The 26,804-nt window shown below is 41.0% G+C and overlaps 1 protein-coding gene across 6 annotated transcripts in view; it reads right to left on the reverse strand.

Annotated features, from left to right (window-relative positions):
• Positions 1–7,579, reverse strand: part of LOC140212548 (collagen alpha-6(VI) chain-like) — a 156,572-nt gene extending 148,993 nt beyond the window's left edge. For 4 of the 6 annotated variants that reach the window (XR_011889743.1, XM_072283503.1, XM_072283500.1 and 1 more), the window contains exons 1-2: positions 7,526–7,579; positions 5,334–5,428 (exon numbers count right to left, since the gene is read on the reverse strand). Coding sequence is in view for 5 of the 6 variants with exons in the window: in XM_072283503.1 (XP_072139604.1) it covers positions 5,334–5,424 (91 nt within the window). In the remaining variant the exon portion in view is untranslated. The other 2 variants (XM_072283501.1, XM_072283502.1) reach the window with 2 other exon arrangements.
• Positions 7,580–26,804: the final 19,225 nt, after the last annotated feature.

Genomic DNA, 26,804 nt, shown 5'->3' on the forward strand with positions numbered 1-26,804 from the left:
ACAGTGCGTTCCAAACCCATGACCTCCACCATCAAGATAAAGGAGAGCAGTGGATATGTAGGAACATTACCACCCGCATTTTCCCCACGTGTTTGCACACTGTCCTGATTTGGAAATATATTGCTGAACCTTCACTATGACTGAGCAGGGTCCCAGAACTCCCTGTCCAACAGAATGGTGAAAGTATCACAAATAAGAGAAAATCTGCAGATGCTGGAAAATCCAAGCAACACACTCACACAAAATGCTGGAGGAACTCAGCAAGAAAGGCAGCATCTATGGAAAAAAGCAATCGATACTTCAGGCCGAGACCCTGTTGATTTGTGGAACTGTCATTACCAGTAGGACTGCAGTGGTTAAAGGTGCTCAGCACCAGCTTCTCAGGTGTTCTTTGGAATGGGAAATAAATGCTGGTCTTTCTGGTGATGCTCACATTCCCAAAACAAACATAAGCAAAACTCTTTAAGGTTAGAGAAGGAATTGTCTATCGCACTTTGGACTTACTCCCTCCTTCAGTGAGGAGGTAGGTTGTTTGCCACAGAATACTAGCTTCTGATCTCTTACATACTCTGTAGCTCTTTAGCTAGTCCAGTTACTCTAGGGAGGCACAGTTGTGTGGCGGTTAGCACAATACGGTACAACACCTACTGTAGGAATGCAGCAGGCCAGGCAGCATCTCTAAGAAGAGGTGCAGTCGACTGCAACTTTGATGTGCGTTGCTTGAATTTCCAGCATCTGCAGAATTCCTGTTGTTTACCTACTGTAGGACCAGAGTTTGATCCCCACTGCTATCTGCAAGAAATTTGTACATTCTCCCCGTGACCACATTGGTTTCCTCCTACGTTCTAAAGACTTTCAATTAGGGTTAGTGAGTTGTGTGCATGCAGTCTTGGAGCTGGAAGTGTGGCAACATTTGTGGACTGCCCAGCAAAATCCTTGCTGAATTGATTTGGCGCAAGCACCACATTTCACCGTATGTTTTGATGTACACACGTAACAAATTAAGGTAATTTAAATCTAAGTTTCTGCTCCATCAGAATGTGGCTATAAAGGATCTGGCAATGATGCTTTGCTTATCAAGAGGAGATAGTGTGAATGCCTTCTGTTTGAAGTTAGTCATTGCACAATGTATGTAGAATCTGAGCATTACTTACAAGAGAAAACCTGCAGATGCTGGAAATCCAAGAAACGCACACAAAAATTAATACTGGAGGACCTCAGAAGGCCAGGCAGTGCCAATGGAAAAGAGTAAGCAGTTGACCCTTCAGTCCTGAAGAAGGGTCTCAGCCCAAAACGTCGACTGTTTACTCTTTTCTGTAGATGCTGCCTGGCCTGCTGAGTTCTTCCAGCATTTTGTTTTGTGTGTGTTATCTGAGCATGACTTGCTGTTTACACATCCACAGTGGAAAGTTGTTCAGAGTGTTGGTGCATTGATGCATTGGCGACTTCATTTTTTAAGGAAATAGATATTCCTCCAGATCTCCGATTTGGCTAAAGAGCTGAATTTTATATCAGACTGATATTCCTTGACAAATGTGGTATCAAAGAGTCTAAGCAAAATTGAAGTCAATGAGTATTAGTATCTCCTTTGACTGGAATCATGCCTGATGAAAATCGTAATAGTTCCTGATAGTTAGAAATAATTCACCCCTGAAACACCATAGGAAGATTGGTCCTAACGTGCTTCAAAATTGGGTCTTCATTCCATGTAAGATTGAGCAATGTGATTGTTTGCAAATGATGGCATTGAGTTTACCTTACAGCCATCTAAGGGCACCTTCATAAATCCTGGAAATGTGTCCACTCGGAGGTAGTGAAATGGCAATCATTCACATCAATACTAGCATCTGGCTTTTTCCTTCAACAGAAATGAATCCAACTACTACACTCTCCATTAAGAATGCCCCATTGCCTCCAACTCGAACATTTAACAACATCTCCATAGCTGAAAGCCTAAATATCAATATTCTGGAGAAAGCATTAAGCATGAGCTCAACTGGAGCAACCAATAAATATGGAGCCACGGAAACAAGCTAGAATTTAAGCATCCAATGCCAGATGTTTAATATTATGACTTCCCAACATCTTGTAAGCACAATTGTGATAGAACATTCTTAACTCCACCGGCAAAGTGCAGTCCAACTGCTTTCCTGAGACGCAACATCACTTTACACAAAATGACATCATTTGCTTATAATGTCAAGTGCTATCTCAAATATCCATTCCTTCCGTTACCTCAGTATTAGGCATTTACAATGTGTACTTCAAGAGTAGTTATTACTTCTAAAGCATCTTCAAAACCCGCAAACCACCAACTAGGAAATTGAGGGTAGCAGGTTTATGCATGCAACACCACCTGCAAGCTATCCTCCAAGACACACTCCATGTTAACTTGTAAATAGATCACTGTTACTTCACCATTACTGGTAAGTTTCTTTCAGCTCCTCAGCAGAATTCATTCACCATATAGACTGGAGCAATCCCAGTAACTCAACACCAAAATCTTAAAGACAAATAAAGATGGCATTTAAAGCCGGACTACGCCCAGATCTTATAAGAGATCAACAAGAAACTATCAAAAGGACGTGGCGTATATTTTTCCAATGGTGAAAACTAGAAAGAGAGTCTTCTGTGATCTAATGCATTTGCACTGATTTTGAATTGCATTGTATAATTACCATTTCCCCAATAGGCTTTCCAATTGATTTTTCAATTCTTCCCATTCTCATTCATGTGATTATAACAAGGTTCATTCAAAGCACTGAAGTAATTATAGAAAAAGCTTAAGTATTCAACTATGACACTGGCATAGTCCACCTTTCTTCAAACACATATTTTCAACTTTGTTACTATATCACTGTTCAGTGGTAAAATTTAGAACGTAGTGCAGCACACTATAGACCTGCAGGCCCATGATGTTGCACCAACCTATAAGACTGTACTTCATGATCAATCTAACCGTTCTCTCCTACACAACCCATTTTTCTTACATCCATGTGCCTGTCTAAGCGTGTTTGAATGTCCCGAACATATCTGCCTCTGTTCCAGGCATTCTGTGTAAAACACAGTCCTCTGACATCTCCCCTAAACTTTCCTCCACTCAGCATTGCCATGCTGTGAAAAAAACTGCTGACTGTCCACTCTAACGATGCCTTTCATAAACTTATATGGCTATATCAAGTTTCCTGTTATCCTCCTTGGACCCAAAGAGAAGTCCCTAGCTTGCTCAACCTTTTCTGATAAGACATGTTCTTTATTCCAGGCAGCATCCTTGTAAATCTCTCATGCAACCTCTCTAAAGCTTCCACCTACTTCCTATAATTAGACAACCAAAACTAAATACAATACTCTAAATGTTGGCTGAGAACAGGTTTTAAGAACTTCAACATTACCTCATGGTTCTCAAACTACAGAATATCCCCCAACTAATGAAAGCCAACACACCATACACCTTTTTAACCACTTTATCAACTCGCCAGAAACTTTGAGAGATCAATGGATGTGGACCTCAAGATTCCTCTGTTCCTCCACACCATTAAGAATCTCACCATTAACCTTCAAGTTCAATCTTCCAAAGTATATCACTCCACACTTTTTGAGATTGAACTCTATCTAAGACCTCTCTGCCCAGCTCTGCATCCATTCTGTATCCCATCGTAACCTACAACAACCTTCAACATTATCTGCAATACACAAATTTTTGTGTCCAATGCAAATTTACTAACCCAGCCTTCCAATTCCTCATCCAAGTCATTTACAAAACTCACAAAGAGCAGTGGTCCAAGAACACATCCCTGCAGAACACCATTAGTCACTGACCTCCAGGCAGAATACATTCCACCTACTACTATCCTCAGACTTCTGTGGGAAAGTCAGTTCTAAATACAAGCAGCTAAGTTTACATGGATCCCATGATTCATGACTTTTTGGATGAGCTGACCACGGAAAACTTTGTAAAACGCCTTACTTACATCTGTAAACACCACATCCACCACTCTACTTCCAACAATTTGTTATGTCACTTCTTCAAAACCGAATCTCGCGAGACATGACCTACACTCACAAAGCCATTGTGACACTCCCTAATAAGACTGTGTCTCTAAATTCTGTTTCTAGATCCTGTCCCTGAGAATCCTCTCTATTAGTTTGGCCACCATCTTGAGCTAAACTTTCTTAAACTCTGTTTCAAAATAAATGAAAAACATCAAGTGTTTATCACAGAGACATAACAAAATCATCTCATTGACCACAAAGTGTTTAGGATATACAACAGTTCTGAAGAAAGCTGGAAAGCAAGGGAAACTGAGAATATTACTTCCTATTAAAAGCCCAAAGTGAGAAAGGAAGTTGAAACAAATATAAGAACTGCATCACAATGACTTAAAAGACTTATTGAATTTGTTATTTTGTTCTTTTTTTTGAAGACGCAATCTTTTCAAGCCATCTGTACTTTCCTGAATGGTACATCACATCTAATGCTTGCATTAGGGTTGGAAATGCTTCTTAATACTTCCTTCATTTATAGAATGAATTTAGTTAGTTTAAACTAAAGGATATAGCTCAGTATTCTCTCCTGGGTCAAGTCCAGATCTCTTTCTCCATGTTTTATTGTTACTCATAAGATAAATAATCTTAATGTAACAACTAACTAAAGATTTTGAAGAAAGAACTTAACCCAGCCACAAATGACAATGTTGCATTAGTTTTCTTTTACTTATAAAACCATTAAATGTCTAGATGCAACATTTTTCCTAATGAGAGGATGTATTGATTGATTTCTTTAAAATTATAGTCAGGTTCAACAGGAAAGAGCTATAACATAGTCACATCTAGACAGGAGAAATATACAGGCTATCCAATGTTTATACAATGACTAAAGTACAAAAATGTTAACTATGTACATGAAACAGGCATGAGGGAGAAATACAGCTGGGGTGATAAATTGTCCCAACATTCATGGCATAGAAAGCATTTTAAATAGCTTTAGCGAAGCATTAGGTGTGTGTGTGTGTGTGTGTGTGTGTGTGTCTGTTCACTAGTCAGTCTTAACCACTTTACAGTTAACTACCACACACAATTAATGAGATTTGAATGAGCTCCACAACGCTAGCTCCAGATACATAGGTGTTACTCAAAATTTGCATTCCTCAGGAAGCAGACAGAAACAACTGGTTGACTGTGTCTCATCTCTAATCCCATAAGTAAGGCTAATTTTTTTTTCTCTGAAATATACACCATGCTGACTGTAACAAAAACATCTGTGATGGCTATTTATGTATTTTTTAAATTAATTACAAATTGTTTTTTAAAACCATATACAATTAGATACATACCACTCTGCTGAGAGTTGGTGACATACACCTGCACAATCAGAAGGAATGCTGCAATAGCTAAATGCCTCATGCTGAAAGAAACCCAAGGCATTTTCCTGAAAAAGACATATTTTACAAATCAGTTACCACTGACCTTTATCATAGGAATAAAGCTGTAACATTTAACGGAATCATCCCAAAATGCCTCATAGTAAACAAAATTAAAATTGAATTTAAAAGGAGAGATTTTCTAAAACAATAAAATCATGGCCATGGGTGCCTTTTTAAGGAAAGAAGGACAAAGAGGCACAGAAATTGAGGATGACCATCGCGGGCAAGGTTTAGACTAAAACAAATGTAATCAACACAGCAATATCTTTAACAGCAACACAGCGACAGAATTTGAGTTCCTTCAGTGCTGCAGTGAAACAAAAACATGATTTTAAAGACATAAATATCAAATTATGTGAATAACAGACATTGATTCAGGAAGCAATAACTAGTTGGAATCTGGAGAGGAAAGGTAGAACAGATGTGATGGCAGAATAACTGGGGGAAATAATGGCAATTTGAAAGCACGGTCAATCCCATGGCGAGAGTAATTCATTTTAAAAGCCAGAAGTTCTCAGCTGTAACAAATGTTCTTCCTCCGGAGACCCCAAGTCGATTTTCTTTTGAGCATTTTGTGTTTTTTTTAGCTTTCCAACTCCTGCTGCTTCGTTTTGGATTTCCATTTTTTGTAACAAGTCACAGCAGTTCCCTGTTAGTCAAAAAGTCTGGGTTCAATCTTCATACCAAAACTTGAGCAAATTTGAGCTCGAGCACCAAAGGAATTATGTTTTAAGATGCTTTTGCATGCTTTATCATCTCCGAAGATGTTGGTGGAGATCGAAACTTTGCCAACATGTAACTCAGAAGTTAATTCCAATGGAATTGACTATCCCAGTTGGTTAATGGAAAGAGTTTTCCTTCAGCTATGATACCAGAAACAACTGATCGACCAGTTTATCTTTTAATTATCTTTAGGACTTCAGTGAAACGCACAATTGGGACCAAAGGCTGCGGGGCCCCGAGATACCCTCGGGATAGAACCGCTGTGCTCTGTGCAATAATACTGCCAAAAAAAAATCACTGGTATAAATTTCGTTGAGGTGCTTTGACGAGAATAGAGCTGTATACATTTTCAGTTATATTTTAATTATGTTGTCGTTATTCTGCTGTGTGTGTCCTTTCAAGGGAACTTCATGTTGATTTCGAGTTATATTCGGTGAAAAATGCGACCCTTTATCGGTATGCTAACCTGCGTAGTTTCGGGTCGATGTTATAATTTTTTTTGTAAGACAACCTGTTTGATCGCTGTTCTCATCTTGATTCGGTAAATGTGCATTCGGGTTTCATATTGCCTAAAACAGTAAGAATGTATTTGTATGAGCCCAAGAGAAGCCAGTCTAAGTCTGTCTGCATAATAAGAGCAAATGAAAATCATGTTCTTGCTGTTTCACCAAGTACTGGTTTTGTTTCCATCCATTGAACTGTCTGAACCCCTTTTTACACTGAACCTAAAACTACGTGCTCCACACCTGACTCGTGGAAGAGAATAGTTCTTTCCTCCGCAGTCCGTAGACAGGACAGTGAACTCCCTAATACTCCCAGCTAATAAGAAGCAACTTACTAAATAAGGATTACTCACACTGAGGACCGCGATTGGGTGAGTGCATTTACAGTAAATTGCAACTCGTATCCTTCGTAGGCGCACGGACAGAAAGGAGCGGTACAATTCCATAAACCCTTTCGTAGGGAACGAACAACGAATCCGCAACCTTGACCTACATTGGCAAGTGACAGCCCGGAACCTGAATCGCTGTGAGGTTTTACAAAGACGGGTCCATTCGTTCCAAGTAAGTACTTTCGTTTAATCATAAACCCTAATTACTTACAAGACCGCGTATTTCCGTCTAGGTAAAGCTTTAAACGACAATAAAAAGGATCTCCGACGTTTTAAGTCTTTTGGCTGATTTTACGTTTATTCAATTTTAGTCAAGACTAGTATAGAGCAGAGAGCCGCAGCATTAACTAAATCTGTTCATGGCATAAAGTAAGTGAAATCGCAGGCGGCTGATAAAGATTGCACTGTACAATATCATTTCAATCATGGCATACTTTATTCCGCAGAAACCCGGAGCACGGGCATTTCAAATGTCATGGTTACTCACTACCAAACCAGGGGATGTCGAGCCGTCCACTGCATGCAGCAGGTTCTTTAAATCTCGAAGCAATTGTCTCACATTAATAAAGTGCTCTCAAGCTCCTCCCCTCGCCCGAATACCTCTCGGTATTTCCCAATGGCAATCCAACATGTTGAACCACGGTATTTCATCTGATATAAAGGCATCATGCAAATGGACTAAAACCGTTCTGTGGTTATCCATAGATTATCCACAGAGAACTGGAAGAATCTATCCCAGCTTCACTGGCTTTATAACTATCAAGAATTATGAATATTTATAGATGCCCCAAAAAAATGAAATATGAAAAAAACAAAGTCATCAAAAAATGAACAAATCACTGTAAGTGCGGGAAATCTTAAGCAATATCAGAAAATACTGGAAACCCTCTACAGAATGAATAGCATTTATGGAAGAATAATACATAGTTAATATTTCAAGGGAGACGCTCATTGTTTGGAATAGAAAGATTTAAATGTGATAAGTACTGGCAGTCTGATTTGTTAGCATTTTAGTTTGTAAGGATTGTTTTCGGGCCAGAAAGGGGAGGTAGAGAACAGGGTCAAGGATGTGGATGAGCGAGAGATCACTCTGAAGTCCAGGCCTTCTCTACATGCTCTGTTTGCAAAAGCTGGCGACGTAGATAGGTGATGAAGGAAATGCATAGATGTTGGGCTGGCAAGCACTATGGATGAAGACTAGCGAGAACGAGGGCTGGTAGTCCAGCAGATTTACAGGACAACACCCCCCCCCGCCCCCCAGGTTGGCAAGTCCAAGGATCAGATGTCCAATCAAGCAGGGAGAATCAGATCCAGTGACACCGCCCCCCCCCCAGGTAAATCGACAAACCTGGAGTGTCATAAGGTGGGCGTTGTGAGGCAGACACAAATGCAAGACACAGACACTGACACTGAAGTACTAGGAACAGGACTAGGTGTGTCAAGAATGCAAGGAAGTGGTGAAGAAGTGACGCTGGACAAGACACAGGCCCTGGACGAGACTAGGATATAGGGCCTGGGCTAGGACTAGACTAGGAAAGCAGGACTTGGATGAGGAACTTAGAACCTAGACAAAGACTCCGAGCCAGAGACTGGACAGGGACCCAGAACCTGGGTCTTGACTCGGGCTTGGACTCTGGATCTAGGTGAGGACAAGATATGGCAAGGCAACAGGACTGGACGTGGTGGCAGGACGTGGGACCAGAACTGGATGAGGACACCAAAACTTGGTCTTGGGAGATAGCAACGCAGAACACGGTCTTGGGAGACAGGAACGCAGAACACAGAGCCGGTATCCCTCCTTGGGAACAGAATGTAGGGCCAGAACTCATACACAGAATGCTGAACACGACTAGACGGTTCCCAACACAAGGTAGCGGCAAAATGGCCGGACCTGCATAGCGAAGGCGTGGACACAGACGGTTCCCAACACAATGTAGCAGCAAATGGCTGGACCTACCTAGCAAAGGCGTGGACACAGAGACAGTTCCAAACAACGAAAGACAGTTCTTTATCTAGACACAGCAAGGCTCCAGTCTTACTCCAGCAGTAGAACTTGACGGCAAGAATAAGCGAGGACACGGGCGAGGCTACAGCCAAGGGCTACAGAAGGAAAGGTAAGGGAACAGTCCAACCAGTGAAGCTGAACCTAGGAGCTATTTATGTAGCCAGCCAAAAATGAGAATCATGTGCCTCAATTAAGGCACCAACAGAACAAGGGAAAACCGGAAAACCTGGAATAAGAATCGATGGATCAGTCCGTGAACCGGAATGTGGGCTTCATGGACTGCACCATGACATGGAGTTTGTGGTTCCAGTATCTGCTGGTCCTGGGTTCAATACTGAAGACTGAACAGAAGTCGAAGCCCAAAGGCCAAGACTGAGGAAGCTGGAAGTCCATTATTCACAAGTGAATTGAAAGCCCAGAGACCTGTCCTTGAATTGAAAGACTGTCTGACTGAGTAGGTGGAGGTTAGGGTGAAAGGGGTTTATTGTTGTTGTTTTGTTGCTTGTTGAGTTCTGTGCTGTTCTACTAAGCACTGTGGTCATGCTGTGTTAGCACTGGAATATGTGGGGAATTTTGAAGGCTACTCCCAGCACATCTTTAGGTTGTGCTAGTTATTAATGCAAACAACACATTAACAAAATTGTTAATGCAAACAATACATTTCATTGTACTGCATGTTTCAATGTACATATGATAAATAAATTTGAATCTGAATTTCTCACATGCTGAGCACCCTAATATGCATGCAGATATGCCATGCACACTTATTACTGGGTTGGTGCTTCCCATTGTGAATGCCTCTTGAGAGCTGGAATGTGAGCCCTCACCACAGAACTCTTAACCCTTTAGATTCCTCAAAATCATCTTTCTGGTCTAATAAAATGATATAAAACCATACATAGACTCTGGAACACTGTGACAGATCAGGGACGATTAAATACTGCGGGCTCCAAAATGCTTCATTGAAACACTAAAGAGAGGTTGTGAAAAAATTACAAATTGAATCCAAGAGATCTAAGGAAACCAAAATATATAATACAAAAATGCCCAATCTTGCCATTTATTTAGCATTTTTATCTTTTATTTTGCAAGGCCGATTTGCTAGCTCAATGCTCAACCCAGCACGGGTGGAAAGTGTGCAAGGAGCCAGCCAGATTTGAACCCATGACTACTCGCCTCAAAGTCCAGAGAGGATACCACTATGCTGCTGGCCAACTATGCTTCAAGTACTGCTTCATAAGTTTGGCAACATGTTGCATGTGCTTTTAGTCTGAATAGGGCAGATGTTAATTATTGCATAAATTGCCTCCAAGAAAGTCTGATGACATTGCTAATGTGGTAAATGAGAAGTAGAAGAACTAAAAACAATTCCACGGAGAGCTGCTTCTAGATAGAATTCTACAAACATTGAAAAACCTACAACACAATACAGGCCCTTCAGCCCACAATTCTGTGCCAAACATGTATTTACTTTAGAAATTATCTCGAGTTATCCATAGCCCTCTGTTTTTCTAAACTCCGTGTAGCTATCCAGGAGTCCCTTAAAAGACCCTATTGTATCTGCCTCAACCACCATCGCCGGCAGCCCATTCCATGCACTCACCATTCTCTGCGTAAAAGACCTACCTCTGATATCTCCTCTGCATTTACTTCCAAGCACCTTAAAACTGTGCCCTTTCGTCTTAGTGATTTCAGCCCTGGGAAAAAGCCTCTGACTATCCACACAATCAATGCCTCTCATCATCTTGTACACCTCTATCAGGTCACCTCTCATCCTCCATCGCTCCAAGGAGAAAAGGCCAATTTCACTCAACCTATTCTCATAAGGCATGCTCCCTAATCCAGGCAACATCCTTGTAAATATTCTCTGCACACTTTCTACGGTTTCCACATCCTTCCTGTAGTGAGGCAACCAGAACTGAGCACAGTACTCCAAGTGGAGTCTGACCAGGGTCCTATAAAGCTGTAACATTACCTCTCGGCTCTATAAAAATCATGAAGAGAAGGGATCCCAGAACAGATCCTTGAGGCACACCACTGGTCACTGACCTCCATGCAGAATATGACCTATCTACAACCACTCTTTGCCTTCTGTGGGCAAGCCAATTCTGGATCCACCAAGCAAGGTCCCCTTGGATCCCATGCCACCTTACTTTCTCAATAAGCCTGGCATGGGGTACCTTATCAAATGCCTTGCTGAAATCCATTTTCACTACGTCTACTACTCTTCCTTCATCAATGTGTTTAGTCACATCCTCAAAAAATTCAATCAGGCTTGTAAGGCACGACCTGCCTTTGATAAAGCTATGCTGACTAAATCTAATCATATTATGCCTCTCCAAATGTTCATAAATCCTGCCTCTCAGGATCTTCTCCATCAACTTACCAACCACTGAAGTAAGTCTCACTAGTCTATAATTTCCTGGGCTTTCTCTACTCCCTTTCTTGAATAAGGGAACAACAATAAGGAGGAGGAGAAGATGGCAGCGCGACCTCTCTGGTGAATCATATCTGTAATCTGTCAAGTAGGGGACCATGCACAGTTCTGATTTGATGGAGACAGATGTGAGAGTATGGAGGAACATCTGGAAAACTTCTGAAATGCCCGCTTCGCTGCCACTGCTACTGTGTGGTAACTGGAACCTCTGGAGCAGAAGGCCCCGAATCCTCAGCTTTGCTTGTTTCAGCAGCCGGGGCTAGGTTGAAGGTGCTCAGCAGAGGATAGCGCTTGGGAGGCTGTATCAGACGGGCTGGTCAGAGGCTCAAAGTTTTCAGATGGATGGACTCAGTGTCGACTGTGGTCGGCTGCTTCCAAGGCATCGACAAGTTGACGGTGCCTGGAGGTTTATGGCAGGGAGTTTCTCCCTTTTGCCGCCTGCTATCGGGGACTCAGGAGTCGATCAACTTGGGGAATTTGAGACTTTTTTTTACCATGCTCATGGTTTGTTCTTCATCAAATTATGGTATTGCTTTGCACTGCTGTAACTATATGTTATAATTATGTGGTTCTGTCAGTGTTAGTCTTTGGTTTGTCCTGTTTTCTGTGATATCACTCCGGAGAAACATTGTATCATTTCTTAATTCATGTATGCATTTCTAAATGACAATAAAAGAGAACTGAGTGTTCTCATAATCTACAAACATTTGTAAATTTAAATCTAAACATCTGTAACCCTCCAATCCTCTAGAACCTCTCCCGTCCCCATTCATGATGCAAAGATCATTACCAAAGGCTCAGCAATCTCCTCCCTCACTTCCCACAGTAGCCTGGGGTATATCTCGTCCTGTTCCGGTGACTTATCCAACTTGATACTTTCCAAAAGCTCCAGCACATCCTCTTTCTTAATGTCTATATGCTCAACCTTTTCAGTCCGCTGTAAGTCATCCCTACAATTGCCAAGGTCCTTTTCTGTAGTGGATACTGAATCAAAGTATTCATTAAGTACCTCCACTACCTCTTCCAGTTCCATACACACTTTTCCACTGTCACACTTGATTGGTCCTATTCTCTCACGTCTTATCCTCTTGCTCTTCACATACTTGTAGAATGCCTTGGGGTTCTCCTTAATCCTGCTCACCGAGGCTTTCTCGTGGCCCCTTCTGACTCTCCTAATTTCATTCTTAAGCTCCTCCCTGCTAGCCTTATAATTTTCTAGATCTCTATCATTACCTAGTTTTTTGAACCTTTAGTAAGCTTTTTTCTCTTCTTGACTAGACTTTCAACTACCTTTATACACCACGATTCCTGTACCCTACCATCCTTTCTCGGTCTCATTGGAAAGTACTTGTGCAGAACGCCACACAAATATCCCCTGAACATTTGCCACATTTCTGCCATATATTTCCCTGAGAATTTCTGTTCCTAATTTATGTATCCAAGTTCCTGCCTGATAGCTTCATATTTTCCCTCACTCCAATTAAACGCTTTCCTATCTTGTCTGTTCCTATCCCTCTCCAATGCTATGGTAAAGGTGATAGAATTGTGATCACTATCTCCAAAATGCTCTCCCACTCTTGTGGACTTATCTACATATTGTGCTGGGAAACCTTCCTGAAAACACCTAACAAACTCCACCCCATCTAAACACCTCTCTCTAAGGAGATGCCAATCAATATTGGGGAAATTAAAATCCCCCATCACGACGACCATGTTATTACTGCACCATTGCAGAATCTGTCTCCCTACCTGCTCCTCGATGTCCCTGTTGCTATTGGGTGGTCTATAAAAAACACCCAATAGAGTTATTGACCCCTTCCTGTTTCTAACATCCACCCACAGAGACTCAGTAGACAATCCCTCCATGACTTCCTCCTTTTCTGCAGCCGTGACACTATCTCTGATCAGCAGTGCCACACCCCCACCTCTTTTGCCTCCCTCACTGTCCTTTCTGAAACATCTAAAGCCTGACACTCTAAGTAGCCATTCCTGCCCGAGCCATCCAAGTCTCTGTAATGGCCACAACATCATAGATCCAAGTACTGATCACCACACACTAAGCTCATCCACTTTGTTCATGATACTCCTTGCATTAAAATGGACACATTTCAAATCATCAGTCTGAACGTATCCCTTCTCTATTACCTGCCTATCCTCACTCTCAAACTGCCTACAAGCTTTCTCTATTTGTGAGCCAACCGTCCCTTCCTCCTTCTTTTCAGTTCAGTTCCCACCCCCCAGCAATTCTAGTTTAAACTCTCCCCAGTAGCCTTAACAAACCTCCCTACTAGGATATTGGTCCCCCTCAGATTCAAGTGCAACCCAACCTTTTTGTACAGGTCACGCCTGCCCCGGTAAAGAGGTTCCAATGATCCAGAAATCTGAATCCCTGCCCACCTCCAATCCCTCAGCCATGCATTTATCCTCCACCTCACTCTATTCCTATACTCACTGTCATGTGGCACAGGCAGTAATCCTGAGATTACTACCTTTGTGGTCCTGCTTCTCAGCTTCTTTCCTAACTCCCTGTAGTCTGTTTTCAGGACCTCCTCCCTTTTCCTACCTACGTTGTTGGTACCAATATGTACCATGACTTCCAGCTGTTCACCTTCCCACTTCAGGATATCTTGGATGCGGTCAGAAACATCCCGGACCCTGGCACCTGGGAGGCAAACTACCATCTGTGTTTCTTTCCTGCATCCACAAAATCGCCTGTCTGCCCCCTAACTAGAGTCCCCCATCACTGCTACCATCCTCTTCCTTTCCCTACCCTTCTGAGCTACAGGGCCAGAAATTTCAACTCAATAACCTCTCTACTGTCTAAATAAAATCCACTTTCCTCACAGTTATTCGCGTGATCCACAGTGCAAGTTGCCATTTAAAACCAACACCAAGCTGTCCGATATCAACCATTCCAATGTTACTATGACGATTTACAGAACGATTTACTTATCATCACGCACACTGTCTTTGTAGCCTGTTTTATTTTAACCCAACTCGTCTATGTGTTAGACTGCAGATGCTGGAACAACAATCTGCTGGAAAAATTCAGTGGGTTAAGAAGCATCTGGAGAACAGTAATTGTTAGCATCTTGAATCAAAAGCCTGACTCAGGACGGAGCAGCAAATCCTGAAGCGAGGTTTCAGCTCTCAACCCACTGACTTCCTCCAGCAGGTTCTTTGTTACTCCTCTCTAAATGTTATCTCCATAAGTATCAAGAGTTGGCAATTAAATAAGACCAGAAGATATAGGAACAGAATTAGGCCATTTGACCGATCAAGTCTGCTCCACCATTTCATCATGGTTGATCCATTTTCCTTCTCGGCCCCAGTCCCCTGCCTTCTCCCCATATCCCTTCATGACCTGATCAGTCACTAATCTATCAACCTCTGCCTTAAATATACTTAAAGACTTGTCCTCCACATCTGCCTGTGGTAAAATGATTGTAAATTACTCACAGCATAGAGAAGTCTCTTTTCTCAGAATTCCCAAGCCTTTGGCTGACCTAGGAACTTTGATGTTGCAATGTTAAAGGTTTTCTTAGTCAATGAGTTGCAACCCATTCCATGGTTTTACGCATAGCGTACAAAGTTCTGCTGTGTCCTCAAACAGAACTTTGTTGGGATCATTCAAAGCCAGGTTTGGCATTCAGATGCCACCTAGTTTCAGAATGTACCATAATGAGGTCAAACATTCTACAATGTGGTGAACCATTTGTCATCTTTGTTTTAGAGTAGGTTACAAAGAAACAACACATTTGTTGAGTGTTCTCCTAGCATCCTCCAACTCACGGAGATATTCACAAAGTCATTATCCATGTCTTTGTAGTCAACCAAAGAAAAAAACTTTATATTATGCTCATATATATCAGCCCCCGTGTTCATATTTCTAATCCCTGACGGGTCATTTAAGCTCCTTCAATACTGTATATTGAGTTCCATGTGCTCTGCCCTTCACTGCCTTTCAACTCCAGGTTTATGCAGCTTACATTCTGACAATTCAGTGCTTTCACCTTTGGATAACAAAGTGCAAAGAGACTGGAGAAGAACAAGAAAGATGAATAGATGTTGGTATTATCAGAGATGAAAAAGTTAGACTTGTTAAAGATCACCATTCTTCCTCTTCTCCTTACCAGCCACCTGTAGGCTTAAACCACCACCATAAGATCAGAATCCTACACTATATAACTATTTTCAATAGCTATCAGAAAACTGATAGGAACTAGAGTGGTAACATACTCAGAATATGTTGAAGTATGTAGGATATGACTTGAAAACTTGCAAAGTTTGTGAAGATATGTTGACCACCACGTTAATATTGCCATTGCCATGCTTGAGTCTAATCCAATAATTACCAGTGCTGGGTCGTGAAAATGCACCTCAAGGACTGAATCCCTGTATCTTTTCTGGTCACCAAAGGAAAGAAGACCAAGCTTTGAAAAAGTAGCAAAGAATCTCATGAAAATTATTTTCTTTCCATATTGGTTTATTGTAAACCCTCCTCTGGTGATGTCTTAGCACTGTAGAAAGAATATCTTGCACTCCTTACTTTACACTCTCTCCAGATAATACAGAATTTATGGAATAGACAGAGATAACAATGAAAGGGAAAACATAAGGATCTTCGATATAAGCCTTCATTTTTGCTAGATGCAGAGCGGGATGTGATATATCTCAACTATTACAGAAAATTAAGCTGCCCTTTACATTGTTCATGGGCAATGAATATCGTGTATATTATAAAAGAGAGCTTTATTAATAATCATGTATTTCCTTCTTGGCTTTAAAAGATTGTTCTGTTGTTGAGCTCGCTGCACATGTATCTCTGCAGAATCTGGCAGGTCATTTAAGTTCTTTCAATACCGGATATTGAAAATTAGATATTGGATAATAGATGTGTTTCTCACACCCACTTACTGCCCGTTACACTGCTGAAGTTTAGGGCAGCAATGAAGGTCCTCTATCTCGGGCAGTGTTCAGGGCTTCCTTCAGCGTGTCAGTAGCTCGGTTTTCACTACTCTTAGTTATGTAGATCCTGAGTGGAAACTTGTGAATACCATCGCACACAGGTGTAGAAGGAATCTTCATTGATATTTCCGCAACAAACTTGTTTTACTAGTCAAGGTTGTTAGCCCCTGAGCTAAACCCCCAAACCTAGAGGACAGTGGACCACTCTTAGTGTGACCTCCACACTTTGATCTGTTTAACATGGGTCACCCTACCATAAAGCCCTGACTCCAGTCAACATAGCAGCCAGGTCATTGAGGCATGTGAGCCTCCAAACCATGACAGGGTTGTGATCCTCTTGAAGGTCACACCCATAGCCACATTACATCACAACCTGATCCTGATTACTCCTTCCCCATGTTTTCATACTTGCTTATATCCTTCCTCTGCTTTTTACTGCAAGGTCTAACATTTGAAAATAATTAAGCGTCTATCCTGCTCTTGCAACTGTATTCTTACCCTAACCTACTTACCTCTTCAAGATCATTCTCCCTGTTAAGTGACTAAATTCCACCATCTTCAATTTTTCCCCTCAATTCTCCTGAGACGTAGCAGACAAGTCTTGTCCATACCTTACGGAATTTATAAGTATTCATGGATTTTTAAAAATAAAGACAACATTCTAGTATTTTGTTAGGCATAAGATCTATCCTTCACTGCTGTTTAGAATCAATGCCGACTATACATTCATTGGCCATTTTATGTGGTACCTCCTGTACCTAACAAAGTGGGCACAGTGAATGTTCGTGGTCTTCTGCTGCTGTAGCTCATCCATTTCAAGGTTCGCTGTGTTGTGCATTCAGAAATGCTTTTCTGCACACCACTGTTGTAATGCATGATTATTTGAGTTATTGTTGCTTATCTGTCAACTTGAACCAATCTGGCCATTCTCATCTGACTTCTCTCATTACCAAGGCACTTTCACCTACTGAACTTCTGCTCACCGGATGTTTTGTTTATCACGCCATTCTCTGCAAACTGTAGCGACTGTTCTGTGTGAAAATCCCAGTAGGTCAGCAGTTTTTGGGATACTCAAACCACCCCATCTGGCACCAGCAATCGTTCCACAGCCAAAGTCATTTAGATCACTGTGACAGAGAGTGCTTGGTAAATGCACTCCTTGCACACATGCATTTACATGCACACAGGCATTGATTCACAGAATTTTTGATGCACCTAATAAACACACTTGCACTAAAGTACTTAGTGACTCCAGCCATTTTTTTTTCCTTTGGTCATATGCACGTATTTAACATATGGTGACAGCGGTGGATGGCCAGTCACAAAGAGGTGTGTTTAACTCAGAAAAGTGGGATTGCAATCAGGAAACCCCTGAGGCTAAAAATGAAGCAGATGCCTGGGAAACAGTGGAGGCTGCAGACGAAGAAGAATTTCATCTCAGGGTTGAACTCAGGCCAGAAGCAGAAGGGCCTTCAGGTGGCTCCACTACTGAATCCTCCCTGGAAAATCTGTTCAGAGACTTTTTTGTCTGCCCAACAGAGGAGAGATGATGCTTTTATGAAGGAACTCCAAAGCCTGCAGAAGGGTTCTTATCAACAAGGTGACAATATTGTTCAGGTTCAAGAGGATGGTCTGGATATGGAGGAGTGGATCTTCCAGCTCATGCCACTACCGACAGGTAAAGCTCTCGAGGCCTACACTGTAATGGATGAAAGGAGGCCCAACAACTATGCTGACCTGAAGGAGGAGTTGTCAGCTAAAATTGATAATCTCATCAGAAACCTATCACCAACATTCCTGTTCCTGTGCTCTACCACCAGGGGAGTCACCCACTGAGCCATATCATTGCCTGAGGGGTCTCTACCACTGACGGATTTGAGAAGAGCGGAAGTCCAAGGAGGAGATTGGTGAGGCCATTGTTTTGGAGCAGCTGCTGTGGGTGCTTCCTCCAGACACCAGAACATGGGTCCAAGAGCATGATCCAGCAGATGGGCTCACTGCAGCCCGAAATGCCCTGCAGCAACTCAATGCCCGCAAAGGGTTGCCATCACAGCCATCATTCTGAAGCAACAGAGACTCTGACCTTCCAGGGGAATCTCAAGGTAACTGCGGAATAGGGGAGTGAGAGAAAAGAGGGCAAAGAACATTTGGTAGTGGCTTCTAAGACTTTTATTTGCTACTATTGTTAGCAGCCACGTCAAAAGTCCAATGTGTGTCCACTCAAGAAGCCCAAATTGTCATGTAGGAGCAATATACCAAGAGAAGGGAAACATGATGATGATCACACTGACGTAATGATTGTGAGTATGGTAATGGGATACAAGCAGAATGTGGGCAGAAAGAGCTTGTTATTTATAACAGTCAAAGCTAATGGAAAACCTATTAAAGTACTTCTAGATTTTGATACTTCACTGTCATTTATTAAGAAAAGTCTTGCTCCTGCCTTTGGTGTTGACTACAATCACCAAACACCTGGCCAATATGTTCATGGCGAATGGGAGTCTGAGCCACTGGCACAATTGAGCACAATTGAGCTGGATGACCACAAGCATTTGGTGAAAGTGGGGGTGCCGGAGAAACTACCAGTTGGTATGATTCTAGGGAAAAATTTCCCTGTGTTACATGACTTACTGAGGAAGAGAAGCAGTCAATCACATCCATCTGTTACTCCAGGAGTAGATACTCCTGGACCTTCCTGGATCTGGTAGGGTGGTATCACAGGTTCATTCCCCAATTCACCACTCTGGCTGCACTTCTGACTGATTTTACTAGGAAAGATGTATTTCAAACTTTTTCTGTACTTTTCAATGTCGGTTTTAAGCCCAATACTTTGACTGCCATGTTTGGTATTGTTGAGGATAGCGCTACAAAATTGAAGCCACCTAATTTGCGGGTATTGGCCTTTATGTCTCTTCTGGCCAGGAGGACGATCTTGCTTAAGTGGAAGGAGGCCGCCCCACCCACTCATGCTCAATGGCTATCTGTTGTTAAGTTGTGTCTTGATCTAAAGAAGATTTGTTGTTCGATTTCTGATTCGAAACATGATTTTCTAATGTTATGGGGACCCTTTCTGAATTATTTTCATAATCTTTGAGCTGTTATTAAAGTATGGATCTGAGCCATTATTATTATAATATCATATGGTAAGGTATTTTTCTTTTTTCTTCTCTTTTTTTTTACCAACCAGCTCATTTTGGGAGTGGGGGTAGATTTTTTTAATAAAATACAACTATTTTATTTTATTTCATTTCATAATTCAGTCTTTTTTTCTACATGATTGAGTTGGAATATGAGCTACTGTGATTTAAATGTAATGTAATTTGTATTATTTGTATCCTTATCCTTCGTATCCTTTGTATTCATGCAATTTATATAATATCAATAAAAATATTGAAAGAGAGATCTTACTAGGAAACTTGTAAGCAAGCCAATGATGTGGACAGGTAAGTGTGAAAACACTTTTCAAGCCCTTAAAGCAAACCTGTGCTCTTCATCTGTTCTTTAGAGTCCTGTCCAGACTGTGACAAAGAGTTCTTTGTCCAGGTGGAGGCCTCAGGAGCAGGAATTGGAGCAGTGCTGGCCTAAGGAGAACCTGGAGAAGGGTGACCTGTCCTTTCTCTGAGCCAAAAACTCTTCCAGGAGAGGAGGGTGCTAATGTGACAGAGAGTGCTGGGTGAACACATTCCTTGCACATGCACAATTACACACACACACACACACACACACACACACACACACACAAGGCATTGCCTTGTCATTATGCTGTTGTTGCACTGAGTGGACAAACTTCAGTGTCATTCCTGGTATTCTCATAATGCATTCTAAATCAAGCTGATGTGCCCAGGCTGGTTTGACCATGCCTTTCCCACCATACAGTGCAAATCATTCCAGTTCTTTAGTATCGGGGATGTGTAAACATGTATATTTTACTTCTATACTGTATTTAAGGTAGATATATCTGTTTATTTTGTAATATGGTTGTAACTACATTGTGGGCTGCATCATATTCTAACTCATATGTAATCTTAAATTAACTTTGTGGGTAATTAAAGATGGTATGCCCGAGTGCCTAATTGCACAGGGCTCTTCACTGTCAGTCGAAGAGAGAGGTGAGAGTTGCCAGGTGTTCACACTGAACAAGTATAAGTTCAAAACTATTACTGTATTTTCTAGTAGATATCTTCTTGTATAATATATTGATAATTCTCTGTTCACTACTTTTGCTGATTTTAATAATTTCATTGATTTTTGACATAGCTAATAAGCACCCTTGTGCTAAAGTACTGAGTGACTCCAGCCATTTCTTTCCTTTGGTCATAACCCACGTACTTAACAATCACATTTCTTCCCAATTCTAATGTTTGGTTTGAATAACAACTGGACCTCTTGACCAAATCTGCATGCTTTTATGCATTGAGTTGCTGCCACACGATTGGTAGATTAGATATTTGCATTGAGGAGAAGGTATACAGGTGTGTCTAATAACGTGGTCACTGCGTGTATAAAATACATTGACCATTGCCAATGCCATGCTTAGGTCTAATCCATGATTGCTGTTGCTGGATACCAAGAATGCACATCAGGGATTGAATCCCTGTTACTTTTAACTTTGAAAAGTTAGACATTTGATTTGCTTTGCTTCTCTAAGAAGGGGAAAAGATACTAGTGGTATTTCAGTTGAAGCTGAGTCTGGCAGTGCAGCAGTTAGTGCATTGGCCACACAACTCCAACTGGTCAGTTTGATCCTGATCTTAGCTGCTGTCTGCGTAGAGTTTGCACATTCTCCCTCTGAGTGCATTCTCCCCTTTTGGATTCTCCAGCATCCTAAGAATTGATGGTGGCTAATTCATTACCCCTAATATGGTTTAATGGTTCAAATGTTCTACTTAATATCGGAGAATGTATAAAATATACAATCTGAAATTCCTACTCTCCGCAGATATCCACAAAACAGAAAAAATCCCCCAAAGAACAAATGACAGGAAAAGCATAAAAACCCCAAAACCCCACCCATGCACAAGCAGCAGCAGAAGCACCAATTCTCTCCTTCTCCCCCTTCTATTCCAGAAGAAAGGATCAGCACCCCACCCCTCTCTCTCTCTCACTTTCTCTCTCAGACCAGCAAGGCCAAGAGAGGTACCAATCTCTCCACAGCAAGAAGAGAGACCATTAGTTCACAATTTCAATGTTACAGTCTGTAGCACCACTTTTTTTTAATTTCAAGTTCCCTGACTCGAGAATCGGCAGCAATCTCTCTCACCATTGAGAGAGAGAGAGAGAGAAAGAGAAAGAGCAATCGCCCGAATGCAGAGCCCTCTAACAGCCTCCCCGCTGTCTCGATGTTCCAGTCTCCCATGACGCTTCAGTTGCAACACTGCCAGGGAATCAAGTCATCCGCAGGGCTGTGCAAGGCTGCACCCCAAAGGCGCCCGTCTTCTGGGAGGTAATGAAACACGGCCAGTCAGCGAGCTGCAAGAACAGGAACCCACTGCCACGCAGAACCATAGCTTGAATTCAGCTGTAGATCACGGACTCCAACAGGACCACAGATACCTTGAAAAGGAAAGAAGAGACATTAGAGAGAAGAACTTACACTGTTGCGCAGATGGGCTAGGAGAAGTCGCCTTCTGGTCCCATCTAATACTTTATAATTTATACTTCATTGTCACCAAACGGTTGGTACTAGAACGTACAATCATCACAGCGATATTTGATTCTGCGCTTCACACTCCCTGGATTACAAATATTAAATATTAAAATATTAAAAATAGTAAAATTAGTAAATATTAAAATGTAAATTATAAATCATAAATAGAAAATAGAAAAATGGGAAGTAAGGTAGTGCAAAAAAACCGAGAGGCAGGTCCGGATATTTGGGGGGTACGGCCCAGATCCGGGTCAGGATCCGTTCAGCAGTCTTATCACAGTTGGAAAGAAGCTGTTCCCAAATCTGACTGTACGAGTCTCCAAGTTCCTGAACCTTCTCCTGGAGGGAAGAGGGACAAAATGTCTGTTGACTGGGTGGGTCATGTCCTTGATTATCCTGGCAGCACTGCTCCGACAGCGTGCGGTGTAAAGTGAGTCAATGGACGGAAGATTGGTTTGTGTAATATAGGTGAATAGCAAGAGAATCAAGAAGGTGCTTTCTCGTATGTGACCTAAAATAGATACACAGGGAGAATGGGAATGATGGGAATGCTTTGAGAGCAGTATAACTTGATGGGCACCAACTATGTCATGAGAAGGTACTGGTACAGCAGTGTTTTCTGAGATTGTCAAGGGAAGCAAATCCATGAAGGAAAAGCAAAGAAATTCATGTAATTTGATAGCTATTAACTAGAATAAAATCTCACTTTAGTGGGAGTGAGGTATTATCAAAGGTATAAGCTTTTTATTATTATTTGGTATTTGGATATGTTCTTTATATTAGCTTGAACATAGTGCAGTTTGATGTTCAATGTCTGCCAGATTACAACAAGGCTCACAGGCTTGTCTGGTAAGCGAAACCAGATAGCAAGTACTTTGCCTTAACCCATAACTTCCAGACTTACCAGGTGCTGGGATTATAAAATGAACTGTATTTTCCAGCTAGCAATTATTTGATCATTATGAACAAGAAAACTACAAAGAAAAGCTGTAAAAATGCAGCCAAGATGCTTCCATTGAAAATGTTGGAAATAATCAGCAAGTCGGGGAGCATCTGAAGAAAGAGAAACTGGGTTTATGTTTTAGGTCAGAACATCAAGTCAGTTTTAAGGCGTAGGAATGGAGGGACAAGGTGGATAGAACAAAGGGAGTACTATAATAGTGCATTGCTGGGGATCCCTTGGTGATGAGGTCTAAATGAAATGCAGCCAATGGGCTAGTAGATGTAGCTGATGTGTAATTATATAATTTTAGGGTGAAAAAGGAACATAGAAAGTGAAGGGGCAAGTGCTGAAAATGATGTCAGTATGATGGGTTTTTGATGGCCACCATGGGCATGATTGGCTGAAGGACCTTTTTCTGTACTGAATGATTCTATGATTTCATGTCAGCTTCTTCCACAATATTGTGCAAATAAATGGCAGCACCATTATCTTAATACAATGGCCCCAAGTGGCCACAGTAAAACCTCTGCTGCATTAGCTCTTATTTATAAACTAGATATATGAATTAATGCTTGAAATTTTCAATGACAAATTATCGACCTATAGGCTGCCCCTTTTAAGTGAGTCGTTTCCAAAACAAATAAAACTTGTAATACTACAGAAATGTTATCTGAGCAACATTAATGCTGAATTTGATTCCAAACCAAAAGTCATAAAATTTCATCCGGTTCTCTTTTTACTTAGATTTTTGCAGAATCAAAAAAGCATCCAGGAGCAAATATGTACTCTATGGAAGGTGGATACAAACTACACAACACTACAGATGAAAGTAAAATATTCTTCATCTCTATCAAATTTCACTGTAATTGATAAATCAATTGCGCACTATTAAGAATGCAAATGACCTAAAAATCATTGCGCAATTTTTTACAACAGCACATCTGGAATTAATTAACTGAAATACCACTTGACAGACTTGAAAATTCAAAGCTTTATTTGGTTCCAGACTTTTAATCACTATGTGGGAAATGCTCTTTTATGTTTTCGGGCAAATGCAAGAAAGACCAGGTGATTATGGTAACTTTATCAATCCACATCTAATTGGTTTACCGGTGTAAAAAAATAACTTCGCTGATAGTTTGAGCCCAGGAATCCCTGTGGAGGTAAGTTCTAGAAGTCATTGAGCTGAAGGGTTAATGACAGCATCTGAAGAGTGAAAAAGAAACATAGAAGGCTTCAGCCAAGGATTGAAAAATGGAACTACTATAAATGGGAAACTCCTTCTCTTGTAATCTGATTAGAAGGAGGATTTCTTCCCTCAATTTCACAGAGAAATTTTTTCAAAAAGTGTTTAAGCTGCTGACCACAATTTCTCATACCTTATTTCTTCTAGACATGTTCCAAATGCCTAAGTGGGTACAAATATACAGAAAATGCCTGAAGCACACGTTCACTTTCTTGAAAATACGAATCAGAATTCTTACATTTGTTTTACTTTGATGTACTCAGTATTGAGCATCAAGTTGCAAATTATACCTGGTTTATGCTTTGCATGTTACCATGTCTACAATGTTTCAAACATTGCTCCCTTAATCTAAGTAAATCTCCTGGTTTGAAACATAATCAGGCTGCCATATTCTGGGCTATTGTTTGTCATTCCAGGATTTAGCAATGGGCCACTTGAGCTTCACGTTGAATTTTACAAAGCACAAACCAGTGACTCATGTTGAGGAAGGCAAAGCATGACAGCCTTTTCAAATATACATTCAAACCATAATATCCATGTAGTGCCAATTTCTGAAACTTTTCTTGATTAATATAAAGCAAATTAATTTGTGCATCAAAATATTCATTTTGCCGGAGGTACTGAAAAAATAGTTGTGATCAACTGAAATCAAAACAACATAAAAAAGCATGAGAAAACACTTTTGGTCAAAAAAGGATAGAGAAGTTCTGCAGGAAACGTTGCCACAGAGCATGCCTGTGCATAGAAAGGATGGCTAAACGTATCGCGATCAAAGCAGTTATACTCAAGTAGAGATGTGCAATATCTTAACTATAACTTCAGTGCATTGCTGTTGTTTCAATTTATAACAAAGTATATTCAGTGGCTAGTCTATATTTAAAGAGCTAAGATTTCTTAAAGTACTTGAGTTCCAGGTGAGGCAGTGACACATAGCACCTCATAAGTGACATCTTTGCTGAAATTAATTAGTACTGATATACTGTAGACCCTGTTTGCAGTTTTTCCCTCAGCAAAAGCCATAGAGCATTGTGTGGCAATATTAAAGGAAATTAATTATGAAAGCAAATAAATGAATGTAAGAGAGGTTGTTATTAAAATTCTTTCAGATGAATAATGTGTTGCTATGAAAAATGTATTTATACTAAGTTCTCTGAAATTCATTTAGGTGTTAAGGTACGGATTGAGATTCAGCTTAGAAGTGCCAAGCATCGTAAGGGGGGAATAGTATAATTTTTTAGCTCCAAAGTGATGGGCAGTATACAGCATGTCCCTTAGCAGAGGAAACGGTAGAAAATTAACCACTTAGATATCAACAACCACAGTCCATTGACAAATTCCACTGTACATTGAATCTAGTTTAATTTTGGTGTGGGCTTCAGTCAATCTTGCACTTACAGAAATCAGTCAAGGCTCAACTTCTTTGTTCACTGCTTTATTCGAGCTCCTGTGGAGAAGTCACTCAAAGTTCAGAGTGAAATTTGTTATCAGAGTACATACATGTTACCACATACAATCCTTAGATTCTTTTTCCTGTGGGCATACTCAGCAAATCTATAGAACAGGAACTGTAAAGAGGATCAATGAAAGAGCAAAACTATAGAAGACAACAAACTATTGAAATGCAATTATAAATAAGTAGCAATAAATAACAACAGCAAGACAAAGAGTTCATAAAGTGAGATAATTAGTTGTGTGAACATCTCAATAGATGAGTGTAATTATACTCTTTTGTTCAAGAGCCTGATGGTTGAGGGGTAGTAACTGTTCTTGAACCCTATGGTCTGAGTCTCGAGGCATTTTTACCTTTTGTGTGATGGCAGCAGCAAGAAAAGAGCACGGTCTGGGCAGTGAGGGTCTTTGATGATAGATGCTACTTTCCTATAACAGCGTTTCATGTAGAGGGCTAGAAGGGCTTTACCAATGATGTACTGGACCAAATCCACTACCTTTTGTAGGATTTTCCACTCAGAGCCTTTGGTATTCCCGTACCAGGCCACAGTGCAGCCAGTCGGTACATTTTCCACTACATATCTAAAGAAGTTTGTCAAAGTTTTTGATGTAATTCCAAATCTCCACAGCCTTCTTAGGAAGTAGAGGCACTGTTATTCTTTCTTTGCAATTACATTTATAAGATGGGACAAGGACAGGTCCTTTGAGATTGTGACACCAGGAATTTTAAAGTTACTGACGTTCTCCCCACCTCTGATCCTCCAGTGAGATCTGGCTCCTGGACGTCAGGTCATGAAGTCTACAATCAGTTCCTTGCTCTTGCTGACATTGAATGAAGGTTTTGTTATGACACCACTCAGCCAGATTTTCATTCTCCATCCTGTATGCTGATTCATCACCACCTTTGATACAGCCCACAACAGTGGTGTCATCAGCAAACTTGAATATGGTGTTGGAGCTGTACTTAGCCACACATTCATAGGTGTAAAGCAAGTAGAGCAGGGAACTAAGCCCCAATCCCTGTGGTGCACCTGCGCTGATAGAGGTTGTGGAGGAGATATTTTTGCCAAT

Source organism: Mobula birostris, chromosome 19 (genome assembly GCF_030028105.1).
Source record: "Mobula birostris isolate sMobBir1 chromosome 19, sMobBir1.hap1, whole genome shotgun sequence".
Taxonomy (NCBI): Eukaryota; Metazoa; Chordata; class Chondrichthyes; order Myliobatiformes; family Myliobatidae; genus Mobula; species Mobula birostris.